Source organism: Psammomys obesus, unplaced genomic scaffold (genome assembly GCF_907164565.1).
Source record: "Psammomys obesus unplaced genomic scaffold, mPsaObe1.curated_primary_1811, whole genome shotgun sequence".
Classification (NCBI taxonomy): domain Eukaryota; kingdom Metazoa; phylum Chordata; class Mammalia; order Rodentia; family Muridae; genus Psammomys; species Psammomys obesus.
The window spans coordinates 37914766-37940799 of record NW_026585644.1 but is presented as its reverse complement, the minus strand read 5'-3'; the positions used below and the strand labels follow the sequence as shown (position 1 = coordinate 37940799).

At 35.6% G+C, this 26034-nt stretch overlaps 1 protein-coding gene across 1 annotated transcript in view; it reads left to right on the top strand.

Moving 5' to 3' along the window:
- Positions 1-26034, top strand: part of Memo1 (mediator of cell motility 1) — a gene marked incomplete in the record, with an annotated part of 91636 nt that overhangs the window by 47609 nt on the left and 17993 nt on the right. Inside the window, 3 exon segments of the mRNA XM_055618079.1 lie at positions 7736-7848; positions 11506-11617; positions 21689-21831. Coding sequence (XP_055474054.1) covers positions 7736-7848; positions 11506-11617; positions 21689-21831 — 368 coding nt within the window.

Below are 26034 nucleotides of genomic sequence, written 5' to 3'. Positions count from 1 at the left end.
TGAAGTGCAGAAGTTTGAGTGCAGTAAGACTGCAACAGTAGCATTATGTTTTAATATCCAAAATGGAATAATGAATCAAATAAATATGATAGCTTAATTAATGTAATATTTTATAGATATTGAAAGTAAATATTTCCAGGCATGGTGTTGCAAACCTGCAATCCCAGCAGTGAGGAGGCTAAGTTAGGAGATAAAAACTTTGGGGACAGCAGGAGTTACATTGTGAGATCCTGTTACTAAAATTATGAAATATACTAAGAGGCATTATGGTGATTTTTGAAAATATCACATCGTAGACTAAAAGGACGATATAAGTTTGTGTAAAATTGAGAAGTATGTACTATATAAAGTAATTTTTTTTATAAAATACTTTTAGAAACAAGTCATTTACAGATATATTTTCATCTAAATTTTTACTCTTTGATAATTTTATACATGTATATAAAGTCTTTTGAGTACATTCACTCCCCATTATGCCCTTTTACCTCTCCCACCAAGCCCTTCTTTTTGTTAACTCATTTAGTTTAACTGGGGCTTGCATAAGCATGAGTGTGGTTCGCTCATTGGAGTGTGGTAGCTCAACAGTGGTCATAGCACTGAAGATGACTCCCTCTCCCCAAGAAACCATTAACTGCTCATGGCAACCATCTCGTTTCCCAGGATAGTGTGTGTCTGTGTAGGTTTTATATATATATATATTGGACAAATTGGGAGCAGTGGGGCTGTGAATATAATCAAAATGGATAAAGTTCTTAAAGAATTTATAAGATAAAAATAATGGACGGGACATTTTTTCTTACTGGTCTTTTGCCTATTTTTTGTTTTTGTTTCTTTCTTAATTTTTTTTTTTTTTTTTTAAAGAGTAAGCACATAAAATTATGTGGGTAAGGAAGTGAGGAGGATCTTGGCAGATTAGGGAGAAGAAAGAATATGATTAGAATATATTACATGAGCCTGGCGGTGGTGGCGCACACCTTTAATCCCAGCACATGGAAGGTAGAAGCAGGCGGATATCTGAGTTCAAGGCCAGCCTCGTCTACAGAGTGATTCCAGGACAGCCAGGGTTACACACAGAGAAACCCTGTCCCAAAAAACTAAAACTAAAAAACAAACAAACAAAATATATACTACTTAATGGAAAAAAAATTAATTAAAAAAGGTCTTAATGAACTAGAGTTAATTTTTTGTTTTGATCCCAGAGATCTGCTTGTCTCTGCTTCCCTGAGTGCTGGGACTAACCGTGCGTGCGTGCTGCCATGCCCGGCTTATTGAGGTAGAGTTAAAAATAAACTTTTTACAATTATGATACTTAATTTAAAATAGAATTGTGAAATCATCTTCAGGGTGAAAAATAAATTTCCAAGGGCAGAAATAATTGTATGGGCTGGAAAAGATGGCAGCTACTACTAGCTACTTTTCCCGAAGACCTGGTGTCAATTCCTAGCACCCATATGATAGCTCACAACTGTCTATAACTCCAGTCCCAGGGAATTTGATGCCCTCTTCTGACCTCCAGTATTACCAGGCATGCTGATGGTAAGCATACATATATGCAGGCAAAACACTAAACACATAAATATTTTTTTAAAAGTTAAAAAGAATTAGAACAAAAATTAAAACTATCAAAATAATAAGAACAAAAGTGACTTTTTTTGTATGATGATGCTGGTCAAATCCAGGATCTTAGACATGCAAAGAAAGCCCTCAACTACAGAAGTATATCCTTAGTTCCCAAATACCATAAACTTAATGAAACATTAAATAAGAAACATATAATAATGTTCGTCATATTTCCTCATATAATAATGAAAGAATGGGAAAAGAGATATTGCTTTTACATTTCTTTTACAAAATATAGCCGGGTTTGGTGGTACATACCTTTAATTCTAGTACTAGGATTAAAGGAAGACAGAGGCAGAGACAAGAACATATCTTTGAGTTCCAGGCCATCCTGGTCTATATAGTGAACTCCAGGACACCCAGGACTACATAGAGACACCCTGTCTAAAAAACAAAAAAAAAAAAAAAACCAAAAACAAACAAACAAACAAAAAAAACACCATATATATAGTTTTATATTATTTATATATTATAATATATAAATATTAATGTTATATATCTATAAATATCCTATACATTTTTATTATTTCTTATTTGTTTTTGGAACAAGAGACTGGCTTTGTAACCTAGACTGGCACTCAGTTACAGCAGTCTTTCTGCCTCAGCTTCTGAAGTGCTGGGGTTATAGTGTATGTACCATGCCAGACTTCGGATAAATTATACATTAATCCGAAGTCTAGAAGATACCTTTGTGTTCATGTCTGCTTCTGCGTTCAGTTTATTATGATCTGTTTTTGGGGCATAAATATAAGAAGGAAACCCATTTTCACACAGGAATGTAGTTCAAAAGGGAGAAGCAGTCTATATTTTTTCTGTTAAACAGGCAATGTTCCTCTTTAATACCAAAATAGAACTTAATAAAAATAGTTTCTTGAGAGTCAGCATAGATCTTTCAGGTGATGGTTTGTTGTACAATTTAGAACGTTAGGTTTGTTCATACTATCATCTGAAACATATCTGATTTAATTTTCACTAGAAAGCTTCAATTTTATTCTGTACAACAAATATGTCAATTGTTTTGCAGACTTACTTTGTTTATTTTGGGTATTTGGGTATTTCTGCCAAATACCTACTATTTGTATAGTTATTGTTTTTGAAGTAAAAGTTGTATTCCATGAAAAAAAAATGTGTTTAGTTCAACCCTCAGCTCATAATCAAGTGATTTTTTTTTTAATGAGATACGATGTTCATCTGCAGAAATGCTTTATGAATCTGTCTCTGTGGTTTGAATATATTTTGTCATGCATTGTTCAGCTGTATTCTTAGGGTCAAGAATTTTGGTGAAATTGATTTTTAAAAAGCTGTAGCAGTGAATGGACTACGGACACATGTTGGTTTCACAGCAGTGAAGCTTGTGCTAACATTTACTTTCCCTCATTTCTGCAGTTTAAGTGCAAATCAGGAGCTAAGAAAGCAGTTTTTTTTTTTTTTTTTTCCCACTATTTTGGAGCTAGTTTGTACTTTGTATACTCCTTTATAGGGTCTTAAGTGTTAAGAACACGTAGATCACCCTATGACATCTGATATGATAGACCTTAAAAGGGTGATTTGACTTCAAGCACGGGAATTGGTGTTTAAGGTAAAGCAGCCTATCAGAGGGGATGACAACATGTATAGTTAAACTTGTTAGTTCATCAAGGACTATAAGACTAGTGTATTCACAGAATGTTAACAGTCAAGGGGCAGCAAAAGGAGTAGAGAAAGTTGATAGTTCATTTGACACTTTAAAATCCATTTTAGGGACTTGGTATGGCTCAGTGGGTAGTGATTGCTGCACAGGTATGACAACTTAAGTTCTGATCCCAGCACTCATGTAAAATCTTAGCATGCTGGTTGTGCCCCTGAAACTCTTGGTGCCAGGCAGTTGGGAGAGCAGATGGTCCTGGGAAAGGAAGATCTTTGGGCCAGCTGGTTAGATAGTCTAGCTGGAAGAGTGAGCTCTAGTTTCAACTAGAGACCTTGTCACAAAAAATAAAGTGGAGAGCTGCTGTGGAAGACACCTGATGTCAAACTGGCTTCTGCAAATACCTGTATATTGCATCTGTGCATCCACGTCATATACTTACAGTGGGGAAAAACAACCCACAAAATTCTACTTATTTTTAAGGGTTTTACTTGCTTTTATATCCATTAAAAGCCAGGAAGGACTTTTTTGTTTGTTTTTTGCTTTTCAAGACTGGGTATTTCTGGGTAGCCTTAGCTGTCCTGGAACTTGCTTTGTAGACCAGGGAAGCCTTGAAATGGCAGAGATCTGCCTGCCTCTGCCTTCTGGGAGCTGAGATTAAAGGCCTGTGTCACTACCTTGGTTCAGGAAGGACTTTTTAAAGTAAGGGCAAAAAACAGTGAAATAATAAAATTTGTGTTTCAAAAGATCATTTTGGGCTGTTAAAGAACTTAAAAATGGGGCCTTTCATTAGGTTCCTTTTCACATTGACAGTTGTAAAGTCTTTCCTGGATGCTAACAAAACTAATATGTGAAATTGAAAAGGCAATTAGGCAGAAGCTTGAATTTAATTTATATTTTTCAAAAAGCTTCGTAGGACAAAAGAAATTGGAGCCCATGATGTTTTTAGTCTTTAATTAAAATATTTTCTCTCCCTTTGAAACACCTATAGAAAATTACTTATGTTCCATAGTTGGAATAGGTAGTTGAAAAAATGACAAGTGCTCATAGACCATATTCATTATAATAATTTCACAAAGGTGAGTTCTCAGGAGCCGCAGTGTGTGGACTATATTTATGTCTAGGAAAATATGACTCATTACCATCTCTCTATTACTTCATATTGAAGGTTTCTTTTACCTATCTAGTAACAGCCAGAATACAATGCCAAGGTTATTTCTTTAAAGGCAAAACACCTTGCAGTTTTTTTGTTTTTTTTTTTTAAAGGAAATGAACATAGCCTTGCTTACTTATTTTTCTTCCAATTATTGCAGTGGCTGTGCTGTTATGGGTCTAGCAAAGAAGGGAGGAAGAAATACATGAACTTCAGTGTTCTTTGTTTATCTTTCTTTGTTAGGACTTGAGCTAATAGAGACCTATTTTGAGGTCATTATTATCTTAATATGCCCCTTTTCAATAGCATCTAACCTTTTGTGGTTTCTCTATGTTATTTTAAAGAATTTTAAATTGATGGCAACGTTTTTTCTTATTTCTTGTTTTTGTAAATTAGTTCTGCAACTGTGCTAGATTGGTTATATGTTTTTACCAAACTAAAAAGAATTCATTGGGAAAAATCTGGCTAGTTCAGATTGTAGGGAGTGTTTTATATAGGTTGGGTTTGACAAAAAGGAAAGCTAAGACAGTAGTCAGCTGTCAGCGGAAGGCCTTCGGCTCCCAGAGGACTATCGTTGGTTCCTTTCTGTAGCAGTGCTCATTGTGTACAAGTCTTCAGATTGACTTGTTGTCATCTGAGACAGAGTCTTTTGTGTAGCCCTGTCTGTCCTGGAACTCACAGAGATCTGCTTGCCTCTGCCTCTTGAGTGCTGGGATTAAAGGTGTGTGCCATCACACCTGGCAGGAGAAGAGACTGACTTTTAAAATATCACTTTAAGCTATATACCTTAGATTTTTTTTCCAAAAGCATTCTGATGCTAAATATTAGATACTTTTTCTTATAGAAACTGATTTCTCAACCAGAAACACTCCCCAACCTCCACACCATTAAAAGTTTTTTTTCTCTCCCTTCTTTCTCTATCTTCTCTTCCTCTTCTTTTTTCTTTTGTAAATAGGGTCTCATTATGTTGCTTTGGCTAGCCTTATGCTCCTGTGCTCAACTGATCTCCCTGCTTTAGCCTTCTGTTATGTAGACTATAGACACAGAGCACTGTGGCATTAATCCTGGCATTAATCAAGTGACCTAAACATATCTACGTTACCATTTTATACATATTTCACATTAGATATTAATAAAAGAATTCATTAATATTTGTGGACTGCTATTACAGAACAAAATAGTATCTCTTGGTTTTGTTCATTTTATAATCTATGAATCTGACCCTCTCCATGATACTGATGGTAAATGTTATGAAACAAATGTGGATTGTAGTGCTAAAAAGATTGAGAAAGAGGGGCTGGAAAGATGGCTTAGTGGTACTAAGAGGTACTAAGTGGCACTCTTCCAGAGGTCCTGAGTTCAATCCCTAGTACCCACTGATATCTCACAACCATCTATGATGGAGTCCTGTGCCCTCTTCTGGTGTGCAGGTATACATGTAGACATAACACTGAAATACATAAAATACTATTTAAGTCTTAAAAGATGGAGAAGAGAGAATAAAAAAGATTATTTCTGACACACATTGGCTTAAGGATAAAATAGTTTCCGGTGAGATTTTTTTTTCCAATTTGAGGACTCAAAGAATTACTTAATCCAAAACTTCCTTATCTCCCTCATTCCTTTCCAATTTTGAAGTGACATGTCTTTAAAAAAGTAGATTAATTTTCTTAGCTTAGTAATGGATTTTGTTTGGTTCACTCACTCACTCACTCACTCACTCACTCACTCACTCACTCACTCACTCACGGACATAGTCTTGCTGTGCAGATCAGGCCTGCTTTTGCTTTGCCTCCTGTGTGTGAGGATTAAAGATTGTTTCACTACACCTGACTTTTTTTTTTTTTAAAGATAGGTTCTGATTTTTGTAGACCAAGATGGCTTTGAATTCTGAATCATCCTACATCTTTCTGGCTCACCCTAAGTCTTAGGTATAGGCGAACGCCGTCACATTTGGAACAGTAATAGCATTTGTCAGAGTATGTAGCTAAGCACACTCTCCTGGTCCTGAAAATCTCTTGACAGTGAAAGAACTAGGTCATGGTTTCTAGGTACATAAGCCCCATAACCTGTTTCCTTCTTTCTCACAGTTTTGCTTTTTTTTTTTTTTAATCTTTAACTTATTTATATTTGTGTATAGTATGATAAGATTGTTTTATTTGAATTTTAGAAAACAAAAAGTTCATAGTTTCAGCATTTAGGTTGTAGGTCAAGTTTGGATGTTTGATAGTAAATAATAGTAAGCTGATTGTATTTTGGGTGTTGAGACAGGTTGTGAAGATTGTAGCTAGTGTTTAGCCCAGTTTTTTCTTTAGATAGACTACTGCGCATTATAAATACATTATAAAGTTTCTTTGTATTTGAGAATGACTTGTATTAAAGTGAATAAAGTTGATATCATAGAATTTTTTTCAACAAGATGTCCTGTTTCTTTGCTACCATAGAAATAATGCCAAAATACTTTCATTGAATGCTTCTTTGTAATGCTGTTTTGCATAGATACTCAAGGTTTTTAACAGTATTAATTTATGTTAAAAATTTAAATTCTCATAGCTGAAATATTTAAACTACTTAGTTTTGAAACTTGTCTAGTTATACATCTAGAAATGAGTTATATATAGCATGGTTATTGTAAAAATTTATAGCTGGTATTTTCATTTATTGGACATAAATTTAGATTAAAACTGAGGAGCAAATTCAGTTCTACTGTAATGAAATTCCAAGGACTGTGGCTTTGGTTCACAGAAGTCTCATTTCCTCACAGTTCTGGAAAACTAGAAATCCAGTATTATGGCCTGATAGGGTTGGTTTCTTTGAAGCTCCTCTTTGGCTGCTAGGCCTCTCTTAACTGCATGACTGTTAGGGGTGTCCTTGGAATCATGTGTTGTGGTTGTGTCCCATGTGTTATCCACCCCTGCACTTCACCCCTCCCAGGATCATGTTACATAATCCTGGCTGGCTAGAATTCACTGTGGAACCCAGGTTGGCGTCAGTCCTTGCCTCAGGGGTCCCAAATTCTGGGATTATATGGGATACCACTCCTGACTTTGAAGCCTTTTTATATAAGTACATCAGTCACATTGATAAGGGCCTCGTTTTAACTCTATTAGCTCTTGAAAAATTTACCTCCTAATTGGCCTGCAATCAGATATGGGAAGTTGGAACTTCAGTATATGAATTTTGATAAGAACATAGTTCAGCTTTTATGTTCACAGAATGTAATAAAAGTAGGTAGTCAGCACGGAAAAACAAGTAAAATTTAAAGTTACTTTTCCTTTTATTTAATAAGATTTGTGTAGAAGTACATTTGTTCTGTGTTTCTGTTGTGTATCTCCCAGCCGGAGAATTTTCATCCTTGGGCCTTCCCATCATGTGCCCCTGTCTCGATGTGCACTCTCCAGTGTGGATATATATAGGACTCCTCTGTATGACCTTCGTATTGACCAAAAGAGTAAGTATATAGAAATCATACAGCTTTTAAATAGCTAAAGACCATTTAATAAGGATTGTAATTTTAATTTAAAAATTTTAAAAAGACACAGATACCATAAATGATATTTTAACTAAATTTTTTTGTTGTTGTTGTAACTAATCTGTATAAACTGGACCCCCCCAATGTGGTATTTTCCTTATAACTACAAAAATCTGTTAAAGGCACTTAGCTCCATACCACAGTGGCCACATTTATATTTAGAGAAATACTTTGCTTGTGTTATTAAGCCATGAAGCAAGAAATTAGTATATATGCCAACCTGATGAAAGACTTGGCAAGTTAACTTTATTTTTATGTATATCACTTTTCATATATTTCACTTTAAGTGATGGCAATAATACTTTCATTTCCTCTCATTGTTTTTTTTTTTTTTTTTTTTCAAATGGGAAACATTATTCTATATTTTTTGAGGTTCTGAAAGGTAGTATAGAAAATTTAAGCGTGTTTTTTTATTTAGTTTTGCGTGTATATATGTATGCATGCTTGTGTGCGTGCATGTTTTTGGGCATATATGTGTATGTAAAAGTGCATGCATGCTGTGTGGAGGCCTGAGGCTAATGTTGGTGTCTTCCTTGATAATTCCACGCCTGATATATCATTGAGGCAGTGTCTCTGGCTATACTCAAAACTCACTGTTTTGTCTCATGTCACTTGATGTGTGTGTGTGTGTGTGTGTGTGTGTGTGTGTGTGTGTGTGTGTGTATGTGTATATGAAGGACTCTTGTGCACTTGATTTACAGATGGGCTTGCCATACCTGTCCAGCTTTTTTTTTTTTTTTTTTTTTTTTTGCCTGTATTAAGTTTTTTTTTAATTTTTAAATTTTTTATTTAATCACTCTACAGCCTAATCCCAGCCTTTTCCCATCTCCTCCCAGTTCCACCCTCATGCTGCTCCATTCTCCCCTCTCCTTCTTCTCAGAGAATGAGGACCCCTAAGGGGTACCAACCCACCCTGGCATCTCAAGACACAGCAGGACTAAGCATATCCTCTTGAACTGAGGCCAGACAAGGCAGCCCAGCTAGGGGGAAGGGATCCAAAGGCAGACAACTGAGTCAGAGATAACCCTTACTGTCATTGTTAGGGGACCCACCTGTTGACCGTGCTGCACATCTGCTACATATGTGTAGGGGTCTAGGTCCAGTCCATGCATGCTCTTTGGTTGGTGCTTCAGTCTCTGTGAGCCCCATGGGCCCCGGTTAGTTTATTCTATAGGTCCTTTGTGGTGTTCTTAACCCCTCTGGATTCCTTCTTTCTTCTTCCTAGTCTTCCACAATACTCAGCCTATTGTTTGGCTGTGGGTTTCTGCATCAATTTTCATTAGCTGCTGGGTGGGGCCTCTCAGAAGACAGTTATGCTAGGCTCTTTTTTGCAAGCATGACAGAGTATCATTTAATAGTGACAGAGAACTCTCCCATGGGGTGGGTCTCAAGTTGGGCCAGTCATTGGTTTGCCATTCCCCCGGTCTCTGCTACATCTTCATCCCTATATTTCCTATAGGCAGGACAAAGCTTAGGTCGAAGGTTTTATAAGTGGGTTGGCAACCCTCTCCTTCCACTGGAAGTCCCACCTGGCTATAGGAGGTGACCACTTCAGGCTCCATATCTTCTACTGCTAGAAATCTCAGGGTGAGCCCATAGACTCCTGGGGGCCTTTGCAGCTTTTTACACGGATTCTCAGGTCCAAACACTAGTCCTTAAGCTTGTATGGTACATTTTACCTGATAAGACATCTGTCCATCTCCCATGTCTGTTATTTTGAGTTTTCTCCTAAGGTTACCAGAAGTTAATTTTTTGTGTGTGTGTGTATTGTGTGGTGTGTGTGTTCTTCTGTGATTGAGCGTACATTGTGTGTGTGCTGTGTGTTCTTTTTTTTGTGCTGTCTACCTTTTCTTTTGAGACCATATCTCTCACTTGCCTAGAACTCACCCAGAATGCTAGCCTGGCTGGCCAAGGAGCCCCAGGGATCTGCTTATCTTTAATTCCTCATGGGGTCATAGCATGTGCCACCATGTCATACATTTTTGTGTGAGTTCTGGGAACATGGCTCAGCTTCTCATGCTTTCTGGAGAAGCATTTTATCTGCTGAGGAAGTCGTCTTCCCAGCTTCTAGATGTCATATTTTTGTTTATCTATTTCTTACACAGTAAATGTAATATAAAAAAATACAAAACAGTAGACGGCATGCTCATTATCCGCAGTTTACTCTGAATTTTCCCTTCTCTTGTCTCTTTCTGCATAATTAGCACCTTCATGAAGTATTGAGAGTGAATCCTTTAGCTCATTAAATTATATTTTTGGTATATAAGGGATGCTATTATTCCATTAAAATTTGCAGTAATTTTTTACATTGAATGAAAGGTTTCACCTGTAAAAGAAATAACCAGCTCTTTTAAGCCTTATTTTAGACTTCGAGTTCTACAAATTGAAGTTGTTTCATAGAGTAGTAGCAATTTGTTATTTGAATAGATCTTACTAATACAAATAGAATATTACCTTTCCGACTGAAATGATTTAAGGGGCACATTTTTCTTTTTTATGTATTTGTTTATCTTATGGGTATGAATGTTTTGCTCACATACATGTCTGTGTGTCATGTGCCTGCCTAGTACCTGAGGAGGTCAGAAGAAGGCTTTAGATCTCCTGAAACTACAGCTATAGATGATTGTTAACTCCCCCATTTTTAAGAGCCTTGTTTGGTACAAGCAAAGAAATGACTAATTTTTTTTAAAAGTTATTTTGTAGAGATGAGGCCTTAACTACCATTTCTTTCTCCTTTGTCTTTCTCTCTTCCTTCCCATTCCTCCCTTTCTTCTTTTTTTCTTTCTTTTTTTTTTTTTTTTTTCTTTTTGAGAAAGGATTTTGCTAAGAGAACTCAACTAGATCTTGATCCTTCTTTGTAGCCCAGGCTGGACTTGATTTTGTGATCCTCATGCTTTAGCCTTCTGAGTAGCTGTGGTTATTAGTGTGTGCCACTAGATCTGGCTCTAAATTATTTTTCTGTTGTGTTTTTAGATACTAAATTTCATGTCTTGTTCTAAATTAGTTTTAAGTGTAGCTCATCAGAAATATCAGGATGGCTAGATCATTTTAAGTTGGTATTAATACTCTGGTGGATTTATGATTTCTGCTGTAAGTTAAAGTTTGAATTTTAGGAAAAATAGTATTGGAAGTGAAAATTTTATGTTGTTGGTATAGTAGAATCATGAGGTAAAATAATAAAACTATATACCTTATTATAAAAACAAAGCAAAACTTAAAAAACCTGTTATTAACCTTATATGTAAATAGAGTGGTGTTTTGTTTTTCCCTTCTGTTATAGTGGGAATTCTAATGAGTTGTTTTGGTTAGAACAATTGGCCTAGCCCTAGAGTTTATTTTAGAAATATTAAAAGAACTGATGAAAAATGCACAATGTTACTATCCAAATGGTAAGTCTTTACATGTGCTATTTTATGTAATTAAATTAGTCTTTCTGTCTTTCACGTTTAATAAAAAAATGGAGTATGTGGTGCTTTTGTTTCTTGCGATAGCTTACAGTTTTCTGTTGCTGGGTGGAAGTTTTTTAACAAATGTATGCATTAATATTTGTCTTAATATATTTTGAAATCTCTTTAGTATACGGAGAGCTATGGAAGACAGGAATGTTTGAACGCATGTCTCTGCAGACAGATGAAGATGAACACAGTATTGAAATGCATTTGCCTTATACAGCTAAAGCCATGGAAAGGTATACTGATAATATAAGAAATCTCTGAGAAGTCATAGATACTAATTTCATTGGAATAATTTTAGTCTAGGACAAGATAACTTGACAAAGCAAGGAGATTAAAAATGTCTTCTTTAAAACGAAATAAAAATTGGAGATTGCAGTATCTTTTTGAAGATTAAAGTTGGATTTTAACTAGTTGTCTATTAAGGTTGAGCATATAAATTGACCTGATTGGTTTGTAAAGGTGGAATTTAAGACAACAACCTATGTGTGTGTTTGGGTTGATGTATCTTGGTGTGCTTGGTATGATAGCCAAAAAAACACTTTGACATTTTAGGGTAGTCATTATCTTCTTTGGTGGTACAGTGCTATAATTTTAAAACTTTAAATTTGGAAGTATCTTTGGAACTTAGTCTTTTCAGAAATTTGTAAAGATCCATGAGACTTAGATTTAACAGATGACGATGATGATGTTGATGATGGTGACGATGTTGTTACTGTTCCTGCCAATGGTCTTTCTATGGTAAGGTTTCCCCAGGATAAGAAATAGAGAAAAGGGCAGGATCTGCTTTGTTCTCTACCATATATTTTAGTGTCTGCTCTTTTGCCCAACACGTAATAATTGAATGAAAGACAAACTGTCTCTAAGATTCGTCTCCTTGGTAGATCATTTTCACTTTTTTTATGTCATTTCTTTTAAAAAAACTTATTTTTATTTTATGCACATTGATGTTTTGCCTGCATGTATATGTGAAAGTGTTGGGTCTTCTGGAATGGGAGTTATTAGACAGTTGTGAGCCGCCATGTGGATGCTGGGAATTGAACCCACATGGTCCTTTGGAAAGAACAAACAATGCTCTTAACTTCTGAGCCATCTCTCCAGTCATTTCTTAATATATACTTATATTTCACACAGTTTCAGTAGTTCTAAATACATGGAGCTTATTCTTGTATTTTTTTTTACTATGTTCTTATAGTAAAGTTATGTTTATCATTTAAATTTATTAATAATTAATATTTTAATGCAGCATGGGTTATCTATCTATCTATCTATCTATCTATCTATCTATCTATCTATCTATCTATCTATCTAAAGATTTGGGGGAGGGGTACAGCCTTCTCAGGCCACAGAGGAAGATGATGCAGCCAGTCTTGATGAGACCTGATAGGCTGGGGTCAGATAGAAGGGGGGGAGGACCTCCCCTATCAGGGGACTAGGGAAAGGGCATAGGGGGAGAAAAGGGATTGTGGATGGGACTGGAAGGAGATAAGGGGAGGGGCCTGCAGTGGAGATACAAAGTGAATAAATTGTAATAAATAAAATTAAATAAAAATATAAAATTTTGAAACGATTTATTTATTATGTGTACAATGTTGTGTCTGCATGTACACTTGCACTGCAGAAGATGGCACCAGATCTCAGTATAGATGGTTGTGAGCCATTATGTGGTTGCTGGGAATTGAATTCAGGACCTTTGGAAAAGCAGCTAGTGCTCTTAACCTCTGAGCCATCTCTGCAGCCCCAGGGTTATTGATTTTTGGCTAGAATACTTATAACTAGCTAAAGACTAAGGCTTTTCATGCTTTTGTGATGATTTTTTTTTTCTTACAATTTTGTATGTTAGTTTATTGTTGTGGTGGTGTTTTATTTATTAATTTTTTTTAGAACCTAAAAACTTCATTAGCCAGGCTTAGTGTTGTATGCCTGTAATCCCTGACTCTGGAAGCCAGAGTCAGGCTGAGCTCTGTGAGTTTGAGGCCAGCCTGGTTTACAGAGCGAGTCCAGGACTTCCAAGGCTATGCAGGGAAACCCTGTCCCCAAAAACAAACAAAACCCCCAAACCAACCGACTTCTTTATTATTTTGTTTTGGGTGTGTATGTTTGCCTGCATGTGTTATCTGTAAAGTACTTGTGTGTGTGTACCTGTTTCCTGAGAGGCCGGAAGAGGGCATACAATTGGTACTGGAGTTACTGACAGTTGTGAAGCCACCATGTGGGTGCTCTTTTTGTTTGTTTGGTTTGGTTTTTAGAGATAGGATTTTTCTGTGTAGCCTTGGCTGTCCTCGACTTGATTGGTAGATCAGGGTGGCCTCAAACTCACAAAGATCTCCCGGCCTGTGCCTCCCCCTAGTGCTAGGATCAAAGTCATGGGCTACCACGCCCAGCTCATATGGGTTCTCTTAACCAGACCTAGGTCTTCTGGAAATAAAGTCAATGCTATTAACTGCTGAGTCATCTCTGCAGCTCTTGTGTTTTATTTTTCTGATACAGGGTCCTGTTGTGTTGTATATGCCAGCCATGAATTTAGGGAAGTCCTTCTGCTTTAATCTCCAGTTGCTGAGATTATAGTACTGATGTCAACATCCTAGCTTGAATTTTGTATGGTTGGTATTTTAGCTCAAATATGAATGATTTCTCGATTATTGTGTAATTTGTTCTGGTTGATTTTAGTCCATTACTGTAGTTTTTTTTTTTTTTTTTCCTCTTGTAGTCAAAGTTTTATTGCCTTTTATCATCCACATCTCTTCACACTAACCATGAAGAATTATATAAATCTGAAGATACTTGCATAAAGCTGTGCAGTGCTAAATTGTAATTTTAGTTTCTGTTTTGTTTGTTTGATATAGGGTCTACTATATGTACCACATTGGCCTGGAATGTACTTTGTAGCCATGGCTGGATTTGGGATCCTCCTGCCTCAGCCTCCTGGAATCCTGGGGTTGTATGCCCAGCCAGTTGTATTTTATTAGGTTCTAATTATTCAAAAAATTATTGAAAAAACATGCTTTTTTCTTGTTTTATGGCATAACAAGAATTCCCAATTATTAAAACATTTTCTTTTGTACTTTGCTGAAATTTTTATATATTTTATCATGAGGATTAATTGATTATAATTTAGCCAATAAATTGGTAACACTCTAATGGAGGGTTTTAAAAATCAACATTAGTTGTTACTTTGAAAGTAAAGTATGTAAACTGTAGGAAATTTAGGAAAATAGGAATTTGAGACCAACAAATACAATTTCCATTCATAACATTTCCTCTTAGTGTTCAGTGAACTCCTCCCACATCCTGTTAGGATCCCTCATATTATTTCTAGAAGAACCCAGTAAGCAGTTGTTTCTATTTATTGTGTTGTGTCAATTAGTGATCACTGAGCAATGAATTATTTCAGAATTGAGTGGGTTAAAATCACAACTTTTGGGGCTTAGAGAGTATGCTCAGTGGTTAAGAGCACTGGTTGCTCTTCCCGAGGTCTTGAGTTCACTTCCCAGCAACCACGTTGTGGCTGACAACCATCTATAATGGGATCTGATGCCCTCTTCTGTCTGATGCTCTCTTCTGTCATACAGGCATAAGTGCAGACACAGTGCTCAATAATAATAAACAAATTAAATAATTTATATGTTATATTAGTCATACTTTGCCATTAAAATTTGGAGCAGGGAGCATCTTGTCCTAGTACACCTTAAGTGGTTCTCTTTGAGATTCTCTTGCCTAAAGAGAATCCAAGATGGAACTCACTTAGATGCTTCTAGTTATGGTGCTTACTTCCTGAAAAGACAGTGCCATTTCTACCAATTTCTGCTTCTCAGAACAAACTCTGTCTGTCAGCGAAGGTCTGAGGGAGGTTGATACATTTTCTGTCTTGATAGGAGTAGTGTATGTCTACAGGAATAGGATAGTCTGTTTGTGGGTACTGTATTACAGTTCCACCTCTGTTGGGCAGCTTCTGTCTCTGCAACATGTACACACACCAGCTTAGATTTCTGTTTCATTTACTTTTTTATTGCTGTGATAAAACACCATGACCAAAGCAACTTAGTAGAAATCAGTCCAGAATCTGAAAGCAGAAGAACGCTTTGATTGGCAGAAGTCTTTTGAAACCTCAAGCCTGCTTCTTGTGACCCTACTCTTTTGACAAATCCACACCTCATAATCCTTTGCAAACAGTTCCTGGGGACTGAGTATTTAAGCATATGAGCCTCTGGAGACCATTCTTACTCAAATTATGTCAATATCTTATTCTTTAATGATTTCAGATGCAATGTCCATAATCTGCATCAAGTTTGAATATGAATGCAGCTTTGGGTATGAGTCATCTTGATTTAGGAACCAGTGAACAAAATATATCTCCCCGACTACTATATACTTAGTTTTTAAAAAATTGAATGCCTGGCATGATTGTGCACGCCTTTAATCCCTGCACTTGGGAGGCAGAGGCAGGTAGATCTCTGTGAGGTCAAAGGCAGCCTGGTCTGCAAAGAGAATGTAGGACAGCTAGGGCTGTTACAGAGAGAAATTCTGTCTTGACTTATTGGTTCCTGGCTTATTGGATCCTGTAAGAATTAAATCCTGAGAGTTGTCCTCTGATTTTCACGTGAGTGTTATGAGGCACACACACGTACATGAAAAAAAGTGAATAAAGCGTAAACCCCTTTGATGAATTAGTTCAAATATAGTGATACATGTATATGAAAATGCAGTGTGAATTCTTGTGTGCTAACTCGAAAAATTAATAAAAAGATTTTTTTGAGAATGTAATAGTTGACCATAGGTAGAAACTCTTACTGGAGAGTAAAATAAAAAGCGATGCAGGAAGCATCATGGAGTGGATTAATTCACAGCAGCTTCTATTTGTAACCATGGAACAGAGAGCATTCCTGACTCTAGTTGGCTCTCTGTTCTGGTAGTAGTTTTATAGCTTATCTGACTCATGGAATTTTTGTTTCTTTTTAATTGTTTAGCTGAGTTATTTGGACTGTTTTACTGTGCTATTTTACTTTTCCGTACGAAACAGGCTTTCAGATTTTTACAGGTTAAAGTGTAAACTTTTTAATTTAAAAAATGTACATAAGTAGTAAGAGAAGTAGCATAAAAGTATTTGATTAAAAATGTAATAGTTTTGGGCTGGAGGAGGAGGATTGGCTTTCAGTTAAGAACACTTCTTCTTTTGGAGGACCTGGGTTCAGCTCCCAGCAGCCACATGGTTTTAAACATCTGACACACCATTGTTTGGAGATCCAACACCTTCTTTTGGGCTTCCTGGGGCACTGTGTGCTCATGGTGCACAGACATTCATTCTGGCAAAACACCTATTGTGCAAATAAAATAAGAACAATAAATCTTTAAAAAAACAAAAAAGTATTCATAGTTGGTGATGGGGTGGTGTGTGCCTGAAATCGTAGCATTTACGAAGACAAAGACTGGAATACTAACAAAACCAAAACAAAAGTCACCAACTGTTCATGTTCTGTATAAAAGTATTCTTTTAAATAAGGTGCTAGTTTTGTTACTGCCATTGTTTTAGACATAGAAAACTTGGAAAGTATGCCTAATTTTCTTAAATCTTCTGCTTTGACTGGCTCTCTCCAATCTTAAAAGTTCATAATGGCTAGGACTTGATAACTTTTTGGAGATACTTGTGAAAAACTTTTATTTTTGCATGGTTTATTTATATAATGAAGATTGTATAATGCTTATGCCTATAGATTATATTTGTGAGTTCCCCAAGTGAGTGTAGTATATTCACTGATCTTAGTATGAAAATAAATATTATGCATAACTAAGTAGTTTTCCTCATTTTAATGGCTTGTATTAGTATGAGACAGTTATTATCGTTGATAAATCAATATTGACATACCACTATTAGCGTAAGTCCATAGTTTAGTTGAGCTTCATTGTGTGTTAGTTCTGTGTTTTTGTCAATGCCTTTTGTGTATTTGTCATAATAATAACAGACTGAAAACTTTTACTGCCTTAAAATTATTCTCTGTTCCACCTGCTTAGAACTTCCTTTCCCTTACCTTACTCCTAGAAGCCACTGATCTTTTTTTATCTTCCATAGTTTAACCTTCTTTGTTTCTTTCTTATTTATTTATTTGTTTGTTTTATTTTTTCTGTTAGTGCTGAGGTGCTAGGGGAAAGGTTGCTTTTTCTTGAATGTTGTATTAATTCAGCTTTTCTGGATTAGATTTCTTATATGGAAACATGTAACATTTTAATTACTCATTTGCCACTAAGACCACTTTGAGGTCATGGTTACTATGTATAATGCTATAAACATTTTTGTACAGTCTGTGTGTCAACATATATTGTTTTATAAATAGGAATTTATTGGCAGCTAGCCACACCCAGGCACTAGTATTGTCTTTTCCTACTGTCCTTCTGGAATTAATATTGAATATTTTTATTCTGGATATTGTATAGCCCAGAAACCTAAATGTGTTTTGGTCCCTTTAAAAAAGATGTTTGCTGACCCTATTGTCTAGATGAGTTACAGTTTAGCTTTTAGAATTTTTAGATTCAGTTTTAATAAAAGTTTGTGACTGGTATGAGACAAAGTTGTACATTTTTTAAGTGGGTCCTGTCTTTTGTTGGATAAAAGGTGAGGATCTTTTTAAAATTCTGTTGAGATTATTTTGGCTAATGTTTTCAGTGTGATTTAGAGCATTTTAGCAGCTATTCTTATTTCTTTCCTTGGTTTGGGACTGAAGCTTGTTTGGATGCCTCATGTTGTCTTAAGTTCTCCAATACTCTTTATATTTCTAAAGTAATTTTTTGTTGTTCAAATTATATAGTGTTTTAAATTTATCTTTTTCGTTTCCTACCTTTTTAGTGTAAGACAATTTCTCCTAGACAGCTTGGGCTGGTTGTGCCTTGGAATTTTTCTGGGGTGCTTTTCCATGCTGGTGAACTGCTATACTTGACTTCTTGATTCCACATTTAATTGCAAACATTCTTATTAAAATGATAATTCTGTTCTTTAATCCAGTTAGGAAATTTTTTTTTTTGGTTATTGTATTTTTCAGTGGATCACTTTCTAAAAAACAGTTTGCATTACTTGGCTGATTTTGTTGTTGTTAGTTTGTTGATGACATACACAGGCACACACATTTTTAAGGGAATGTCTTAAATAGCTTCTTTTAATTCTCTGATCATATTCCACCTCACCTCCACCCTCTTTTTCCTGAGGAAGAGTTTTTCTGTGTAGCCTTGGCTCTCCTAGACTAAATAGACCAGGCTGGATGGGAACTCACAGAAGTCCACCTGCCTCTGCTGCGATTACAAGCGGTCACCACCACGCCCTGCTCTAATTATGTTTCTTATAACAATTTTGAAGTCTGCTAAGTTCAGGTGCTGAGTTGATCTTGACATTTACCAGCTTTTATTTTTTAAGAGTGTCATAGTTTGCTGTTTCTTTATATGGATTTTATTTCTTTCTTGAGCTGTACTTTTTACATAGTCTTGTAGTTACTGAATTTTCTCTCTACAGGCTTTATTCTTTAACATTTTGTGTGCATTTCAGCTGCATAGTCTCTTTTTCCCACTATGTACTTCTGTTGATCAGACTTTTCAGCTCTTAAGAAAATAATATTTTTATGATTTTACTCGGTTTTCAAGGACTTCACTAAATGATTGCCTATAGTTGTACCTAAACATCATGAGCCCAGGGTATTTCACAGTCTATAGTGAATGGTTTGTACTTTGGGGAGCATATTCAAACAAGCCCACTGTGTTTATGCTTCACCTCTGCCTTTCTGTTGGGCTGTCTCATGTCTTTCTATGTGAGCACTTTCCAGCTGAGCCTTTCAGGCTGTGGTATTTGTAACTAACTTCACCTTTCGATTTTCAGTTTTCTAGCACATTCAGAGGCCCTCAAGTTAGTTACCATGGGATCTTTTGTGTCAGCCAAGGCAATGTGGAGGTTGAGAGTTTCTTTCTGTAGGATTTCAAGTCTAAGGTCCTTCCATTTCTGGGATTTCCCTACAAATTCGTAACTAATCCTAATCCTTAGGCTTTTGGTGTGCTCCATTGACTTAAGGCTAAGGAACATGTAGGGTTCTCTATTTTGTACTTGGCGATCTCCAGCTTTTCTGCTATGGTTGGTCTTGGCCTGGGGAGCTGGCAGGGATAGAGACAGCCTACTGATTTTAACAGGAAGTTGTTATCTGTCACACTGAATAGACACATTTTCCTCCTCTTACACTGACTTAAGTATACAAAAATCGTTTAAAAGCTTTATCCAGTTTTATAATTGTTTTCTGTGGGCAAATTTTATACTTTCCTGGAAAATTCAACTTCAGAACTTGGATTTTAAAATCTAAAAGTGTTTCTTTTTCAAAGTCAATTTTTTTTTTTCCTAATTCATGCTTTATGGAGATAGAGAACAAGTAAAATTTAAAACATGGCAGGGAGGTGCCTGGAGAGATGGCTCAGAGTTTCAGAACACTGCCTGCTCTTCCAGAGATTCTGAGTTCAATTCCCAGCGACCACATGGTGGCTCACAACCATCTATAATGAGATTTGGTACCCTCTTCCAGTGTGCAGGCAGAGCAGTGCATACATATTAAACAAACAAACAAGCAAATACATAAATATGGCAAGGAAGGCTGAGGTGATGAACCATGATTCACTCCTTTTCTGTGGAGGACTAGACTTTTTTCTTTGTAGAGATAGATTTATAAGCTCATTGAGGTTATTGGAAGGGTTTGGTGGGTCTGTGGAGAGTGGATTTGTTGTTTCTTCAGAGCAAGTCATCTGTAGTTGACACTGTCTTACTATATGTGATAACATTCATCAAATAGGTTTTATAGTTGTGATCCTTAAGGGAATTCATCCTAAATGTACCATAAAGATGGAATGGTCCTTAAACCCATCTCTCTGCCTTTCCCTTGTTCCTTATAGTTTGCATAACAGCTGATTCCATACCATGTCATTATTTGCAATCTCTTTTGATGATCTTTGTGTATTTAGTTTTGAAATTAGAATAGTTCATGGCAATTCTCAAATTTTTATTAGAAACCAAAATTCTTGTAATTAATAGTCAACCTGATTAAAGAGGAAGACCATGTTTTTCTGTGTAGTTACTTAGCAAACTAGTAAGAATCAAAGAATTAGATGTCCCATGGCAGTTTCTTCTGCCAGCTTCTCCCCCGCCCCCCCCATAGGTACAGAATCTGCCCAAGAAGCCCCTGCATTGCAGAGGGACTGGAGATCTATACGATCTGTTTATTTTGCAGTTGACAAGGGTAAAGGAGCTCTTAGCGGGGAGGTGTTTGGGTGCCCTGAATTAGTGGTATGTAGCTTAGCAAACATTTACTTTGAGATTACTTGAATTTAGTATTAAAAATAAACCCTTTTATGAGTTTTGTTTGTCCTACGTCAGTTAAGTGTCAGATTAACATTAAAAAGCAGTTATTATAATGCTGAATTTATAATGTCCTATTCAAAACAAATTAGACAAACATAAGTCATGCTTCTAAAACTCTAACTCTAGGACCATTGATATAAATAATACTGTATATATATATACATATATTATTAAAATTTCATTATAATGAACAATTTTAAATAATGTTTAAGATGAAGCAAATCATAGTTACTTAGATTATAGTTATATATCTGCTTTGTTTTTTTTCCTAAATTTGTTCGTCTTTAAGAGTCAAAAGGAACTGGGTATTATGGGTAGGTATGTGTCTTCAGGGGAGAGGGAGGTACTAGAAACGAATACATCCGTTAATTCTTTTGTTACTGTGGATGTTAATGAAATTTGAGTTGTACTGAGCCCAGCTTGTATCTGACTGTTAGGGTGAGTATGAGAGTGCAGTCGATGGTTCTCGTAGGAGACAAGATCAAGTCTGTAGGCCATGCTGGGCAGGTTTATAGAATAAGTGCCAGAAATGGTGGATGTATACAGGATCACATTAAAGTAAATGAGGAAGATGTTAATGCTCTGTGACAATGGCAGGACTCGGTAGGAGATTATAGCCATTGTGAGTAGTCATTGATGGTCTGGTGGACTTACTTTTGGGCATATTTTATACCTGGCAGTACAACAGTTTGGTTTATTTAAAGTGGTACACATTATGGTAACTGAAATAGATACTTTTAATAATCTGTACTTGTTTTTAAATTGGCCTCTTTCAAAATTTTTTTTGTAGATTTTAAGAATTCAACAATAAAATATTCTGTCTGTTATTATCAGTGTAAATAAATGTGCCAACACAATTGGAAAATATCTTTAATCTTAAACAGTTTAAATGACTTTTTATTTATTTGTTTATTTTTTTTCTGTTTTCTTTAAGCCATAAAGATGAGTTTACCATTATTCCTGTACTGGTTGGAGCTCTGAGTGAGTCAAAAGAACAGGAATTCGGAAAACTCTTCAGTAAATATCTAGCGGATCCTAGTAATCTCTTTGTGGTTTCTTCTGATTTCTGCCATTGGGGTAAGTTCTAGATTTTAACATATGGTAGATGTTATTTATTTGTGGTTAAAGGTTTCTTTTCATTCCAACCTCTGGTTCTCAATTCTTTATTGCTCTTTGGAAAGTTGTATTTGTAACAGTCATGTTTAAAAGTGAATAAAAAAAGGATCAGCTAAGGATATAGGCACATTTCCAAAGGCGACTGGTACAATTGGATTCACACTGTGAGGGCATCCTTGCTTTGGAACACTTCTGTTAGTGGGAGTTAAAACCTGCTAATCCCATATTTGTGTACGTATGTATGGTAAATTCTTTGAGGCCAGCTTTGGTAGAGAGAAGAGATTCTTCACAATGTAGAAGAGTACTTTGTGCTATACTGGTCCTTTTCTAATTTTCTTTTTTGTAATCAGTCTCTTTTTTTCTTTTGGTGAATATATTAATATATATATATATATATGTATGTATATATATATTTTGCCAACAATTGCAATCAGTTTTTTGAGTTACCCTCTAATATTAGAACATATAGGCTATTAGCATTGTGTTCTTCATTAGTAAGGACTCTTAAGTGGGTTTGTGATTACTGTAAATTAAGAGGAAGGATATTTTACAGTGACTAGATCATAAAGAAGTGATAAACTATGGATAACCTCTTTCAATAAACTAATTTTGCCTTTTTTGAGTGCTATTTGCTTTCATTTATCCATAACATTGTTTCTCTCTCATATATATGATATATATATGTATATAAAATTGAAAAACTTTTTTTTTTCTTTTTCCAAGACAAGGTTTCTCTGTGTAGCTCTGGCTGTCTTGGACTCTCTCTGTAGACCAAGTTGTGCTGAGATCAAGGGGTGTGCCACCACCGGCCAGCTTCAGAATATTTCTTAAGTTTTGTTCCTGTTAGGACATCTCTTTGACTCATTTCTTCACTATTTTAAGTCATACTTCTTTGTCCATCCTGTCTTACTTTAATATAAGGAACCATAAAACCATAATTTTTAAGATAAAGCACTAAAATGCCAGAAAACATCCTCAATATAGGAGTCCTGGCTTTTTCTTGTGAGAATTGAGTCAGCATTTTACCTGCCTTGCTTGTATTCTTTCTTGCATTCTTCTCTGAATAGACTTCTTAAGTTGTACTCTCAACTCTATCAGAATATGTAAATTATTAACACTGTGTTTGCACCAATTCTCCAGGAGTATGATTTTCCTCCTAGGGAAAATACCTGGAAATCTTTTATGATAAGGCTTCTGGTGTCAAATGAGTAGAGTACAGGGAAGTTGCCTAACATCTTAGAGTGCACTGAACAGTCCCCCTATCTCCATCTCGTGGAAAAAAAGGTCTCCTGAGGTTAGATACCCATTTTCAGAGTGTATGGGTAGCTGATCTTCCGTCTTAAGACTTTCTCTGGGTTTTTCAGTAACTCACTCAACTTTCTAGTTTGTACTATTCTTTCTGGCAGAAGAAAATTTTTATTCCTGTAACTATGTTACTTAGATTCTGGGGTCCAACTAGAGGCTTACAAGGGAGTTTTTTGTCTTGGAATTTAGTCATAGTTGATCTAAAGTAAGGAGTAGGGCTGCTTAAAGTAAGGATAAAGGGCTGCTTTTCTCAGTGTTGTGAATTTCTGTTAGTAACAACATGCTCATATTTTGGAAATAAAAATTATGAAGCAATTTTCTTATTTTTGAAGGCTTTTATGAATTGCTTGATACTATACTCTTGATCCTGTTCTCCAGATTGCTCTTTCTCTAAATTGGCAGCATGTGCAACCACAACATAAACCTACATAAAACAAATTTGGTCTTTTTGACTTTATTTTTTATGATGATCTTTCACTGTGTTACCCAGGCTAGCCTCACATTCACAATCCTCCTGCATCTGTCTCCTAGGTGCTGAGATTGCAGGTATGTGCCACCATGCCTGTTTAATATCTGTGTGGGGCCATCCTCTTTACCTTACTTATAAAGAATTTATTTATTCATTCATCTACCCTCCCTCCCCCCCAACTCTCGGTTTTTTTGAGACGGGGTTTCTGTAGTTCTGGTTGTCCCTAAACTCACTCTGTAGACCAAGCTGGCCTCAAACTCACAGAGATCCACCTGCCTCTGCCTCCTGAGTGCTGGGGTTAAAGGCATGGGTAGTGGTAGAATTCTTAATGCAAATGCTCCTTACTCTATAGTTGAGAGAGAGAAAATATGTATTATAGCTAACAAAGATTCTCAGAAAGTTACTTAGGCTGCTTCTAAAAACAATTTACTATTTAAGTGATAATGTAGGATTTCCAGGTGATAATTGAAAAAGGAAAGAAATACTCTCAATTTTCTAAGGCTGGTAAATGCTAGCAGTGAAGCCCATCCAGGCTTGTTTGTGTTTACATCAGTGGTGAAGTGATGGCGCTTTCCCGGTGCTTTGTGTTTTTAGCTGGCACCATCCCTAATAGTCTCATTAAGTGCTCACTTTACTTTCAGAAGATACTAATTCTTTCTGAGTAATTTGATCAGAAGTATGGGATAGTGTTAGGTGTGACATGGACAGTCTTTAAAAATTGACACTATAGGAAATTGTAATTGTCACTTTGTAAAGCATAACTCTTTTAGTTTTGCATGCTTATTAACCTGAAGCATTAGCCAGTTACAAGTTCAGCTATTTCAGGAATCAGATTTAATGTTTTTCAAATTTATGTTCCATGTCAACAATTTACCTCGTCATGAAGGTTTATGTTTGTTTCGTTTTTTTTTTTTTTTTTTTCTTTTTTCTCTCTCTCTCTTGCAAAATCTTGTCATCCCAGGCTGACCTTGAATTTGCATCCTCTGCCTGGGGTTGGGGGGAGGGCAAGTGGGATCACAGACATGTACCACTGTGTCCTGTTTTTTTTCTGCTTGTAAATTACATGTTGATTTTTTTTTTAAAGCATAAAAAAGCAGTCATAATGGTTAATTCTCAGTAATTTCAGAGGAATGATTAATTTTTTCATTACATAGAGACCTTAAAGGTTTCATTGCCTAAGGCTCATCATAATTCTAAGTGGCTTTAGAAGTAAAGATTACTTAATTGATTATGGTATAGTTCACTAATTCCTCAAATGGATTTACATAATGGGCCTTTGTCTTTATTGAATTAGCCTACTGGTATGACTAGTTTTTATTCATTTTCTTTTTTTGTCCAGCATTTGAGAAAAATAGTGAAAAACTTGTTCATAGAGATGCTTGAGAAGCTGACATACAAATTGGGAGTATAATTTTCTTATTGATCTTATTAGCTGGTGTCCCATTATAAAAATTTCTTCCTATAAAAATGTATTTTGCTTTAATAGATGTTCATTTTTAGAGAGATGCCAGAGGGATAAAAGTAGAGAGAGTAAAGTATTTTGGTATTCTTTTGGAGTGTAATGAGGTATGGGAGAGGCAGGAACCTATCAGCTTTGTCTTCTCAGTGAGGATCCCTAAAATATTTCAGGCTTTCAGTCTGTGCTTTGTATCTTGTCATCATCTTAGACATTAGAAAATGCATCTGGACCTTAATATGAAACCTTAGTTGCTAGCTTTTGATTTTTATCTTGGTTAAGTGAGTTTTAATACTTAATATACTTAACCAAGTTCTATTAATACTTAATATACTTAGCAAGTTCTATATGCTGGAGGATGGCTCTGTCTAGGAGAGGTTTGTCTGGACTTCTTTCAGTTCTTCTAATCAGTAAATTTTTATTCTGTTTCCCAAGTTTCAATTCTGATACTCTCCAGATAGACTGTATTTGTTTGTTTTGTGTCTTCTCAGAAATTTATGTTTTTAAGTTTAGATTATTGATGACTTTCACTAGCATTACTTTTAGCAAACTATTAACAAATTTCTAAACAAAATTAGACCTAACACATTGGAAGTAAAATAATCTCCTATTAATTTGCCTTTATTTTGCAAATCAGTTCCAATAAATTTTCTAAGTGCTTATGACAGTATTTTGTTAAAATATGGATATAATCTATTGTAGTCTTTTCACTTTAAAATATGTTTAGAATTATATCACTTCTTTCTTTTTTTAGAAGTTTGAGCTACTTACTCAAAGTGATTTTACCCAAAGTATTAATAAAATTCTACAATGTTCAGATTTCGTCTATACTGTTCATTAAGGGATTCATATATACTTTTATACATATATGCTTTTTTCCTGTTTTTTATATATATATATATATATATATATATATATATATATATATATATAT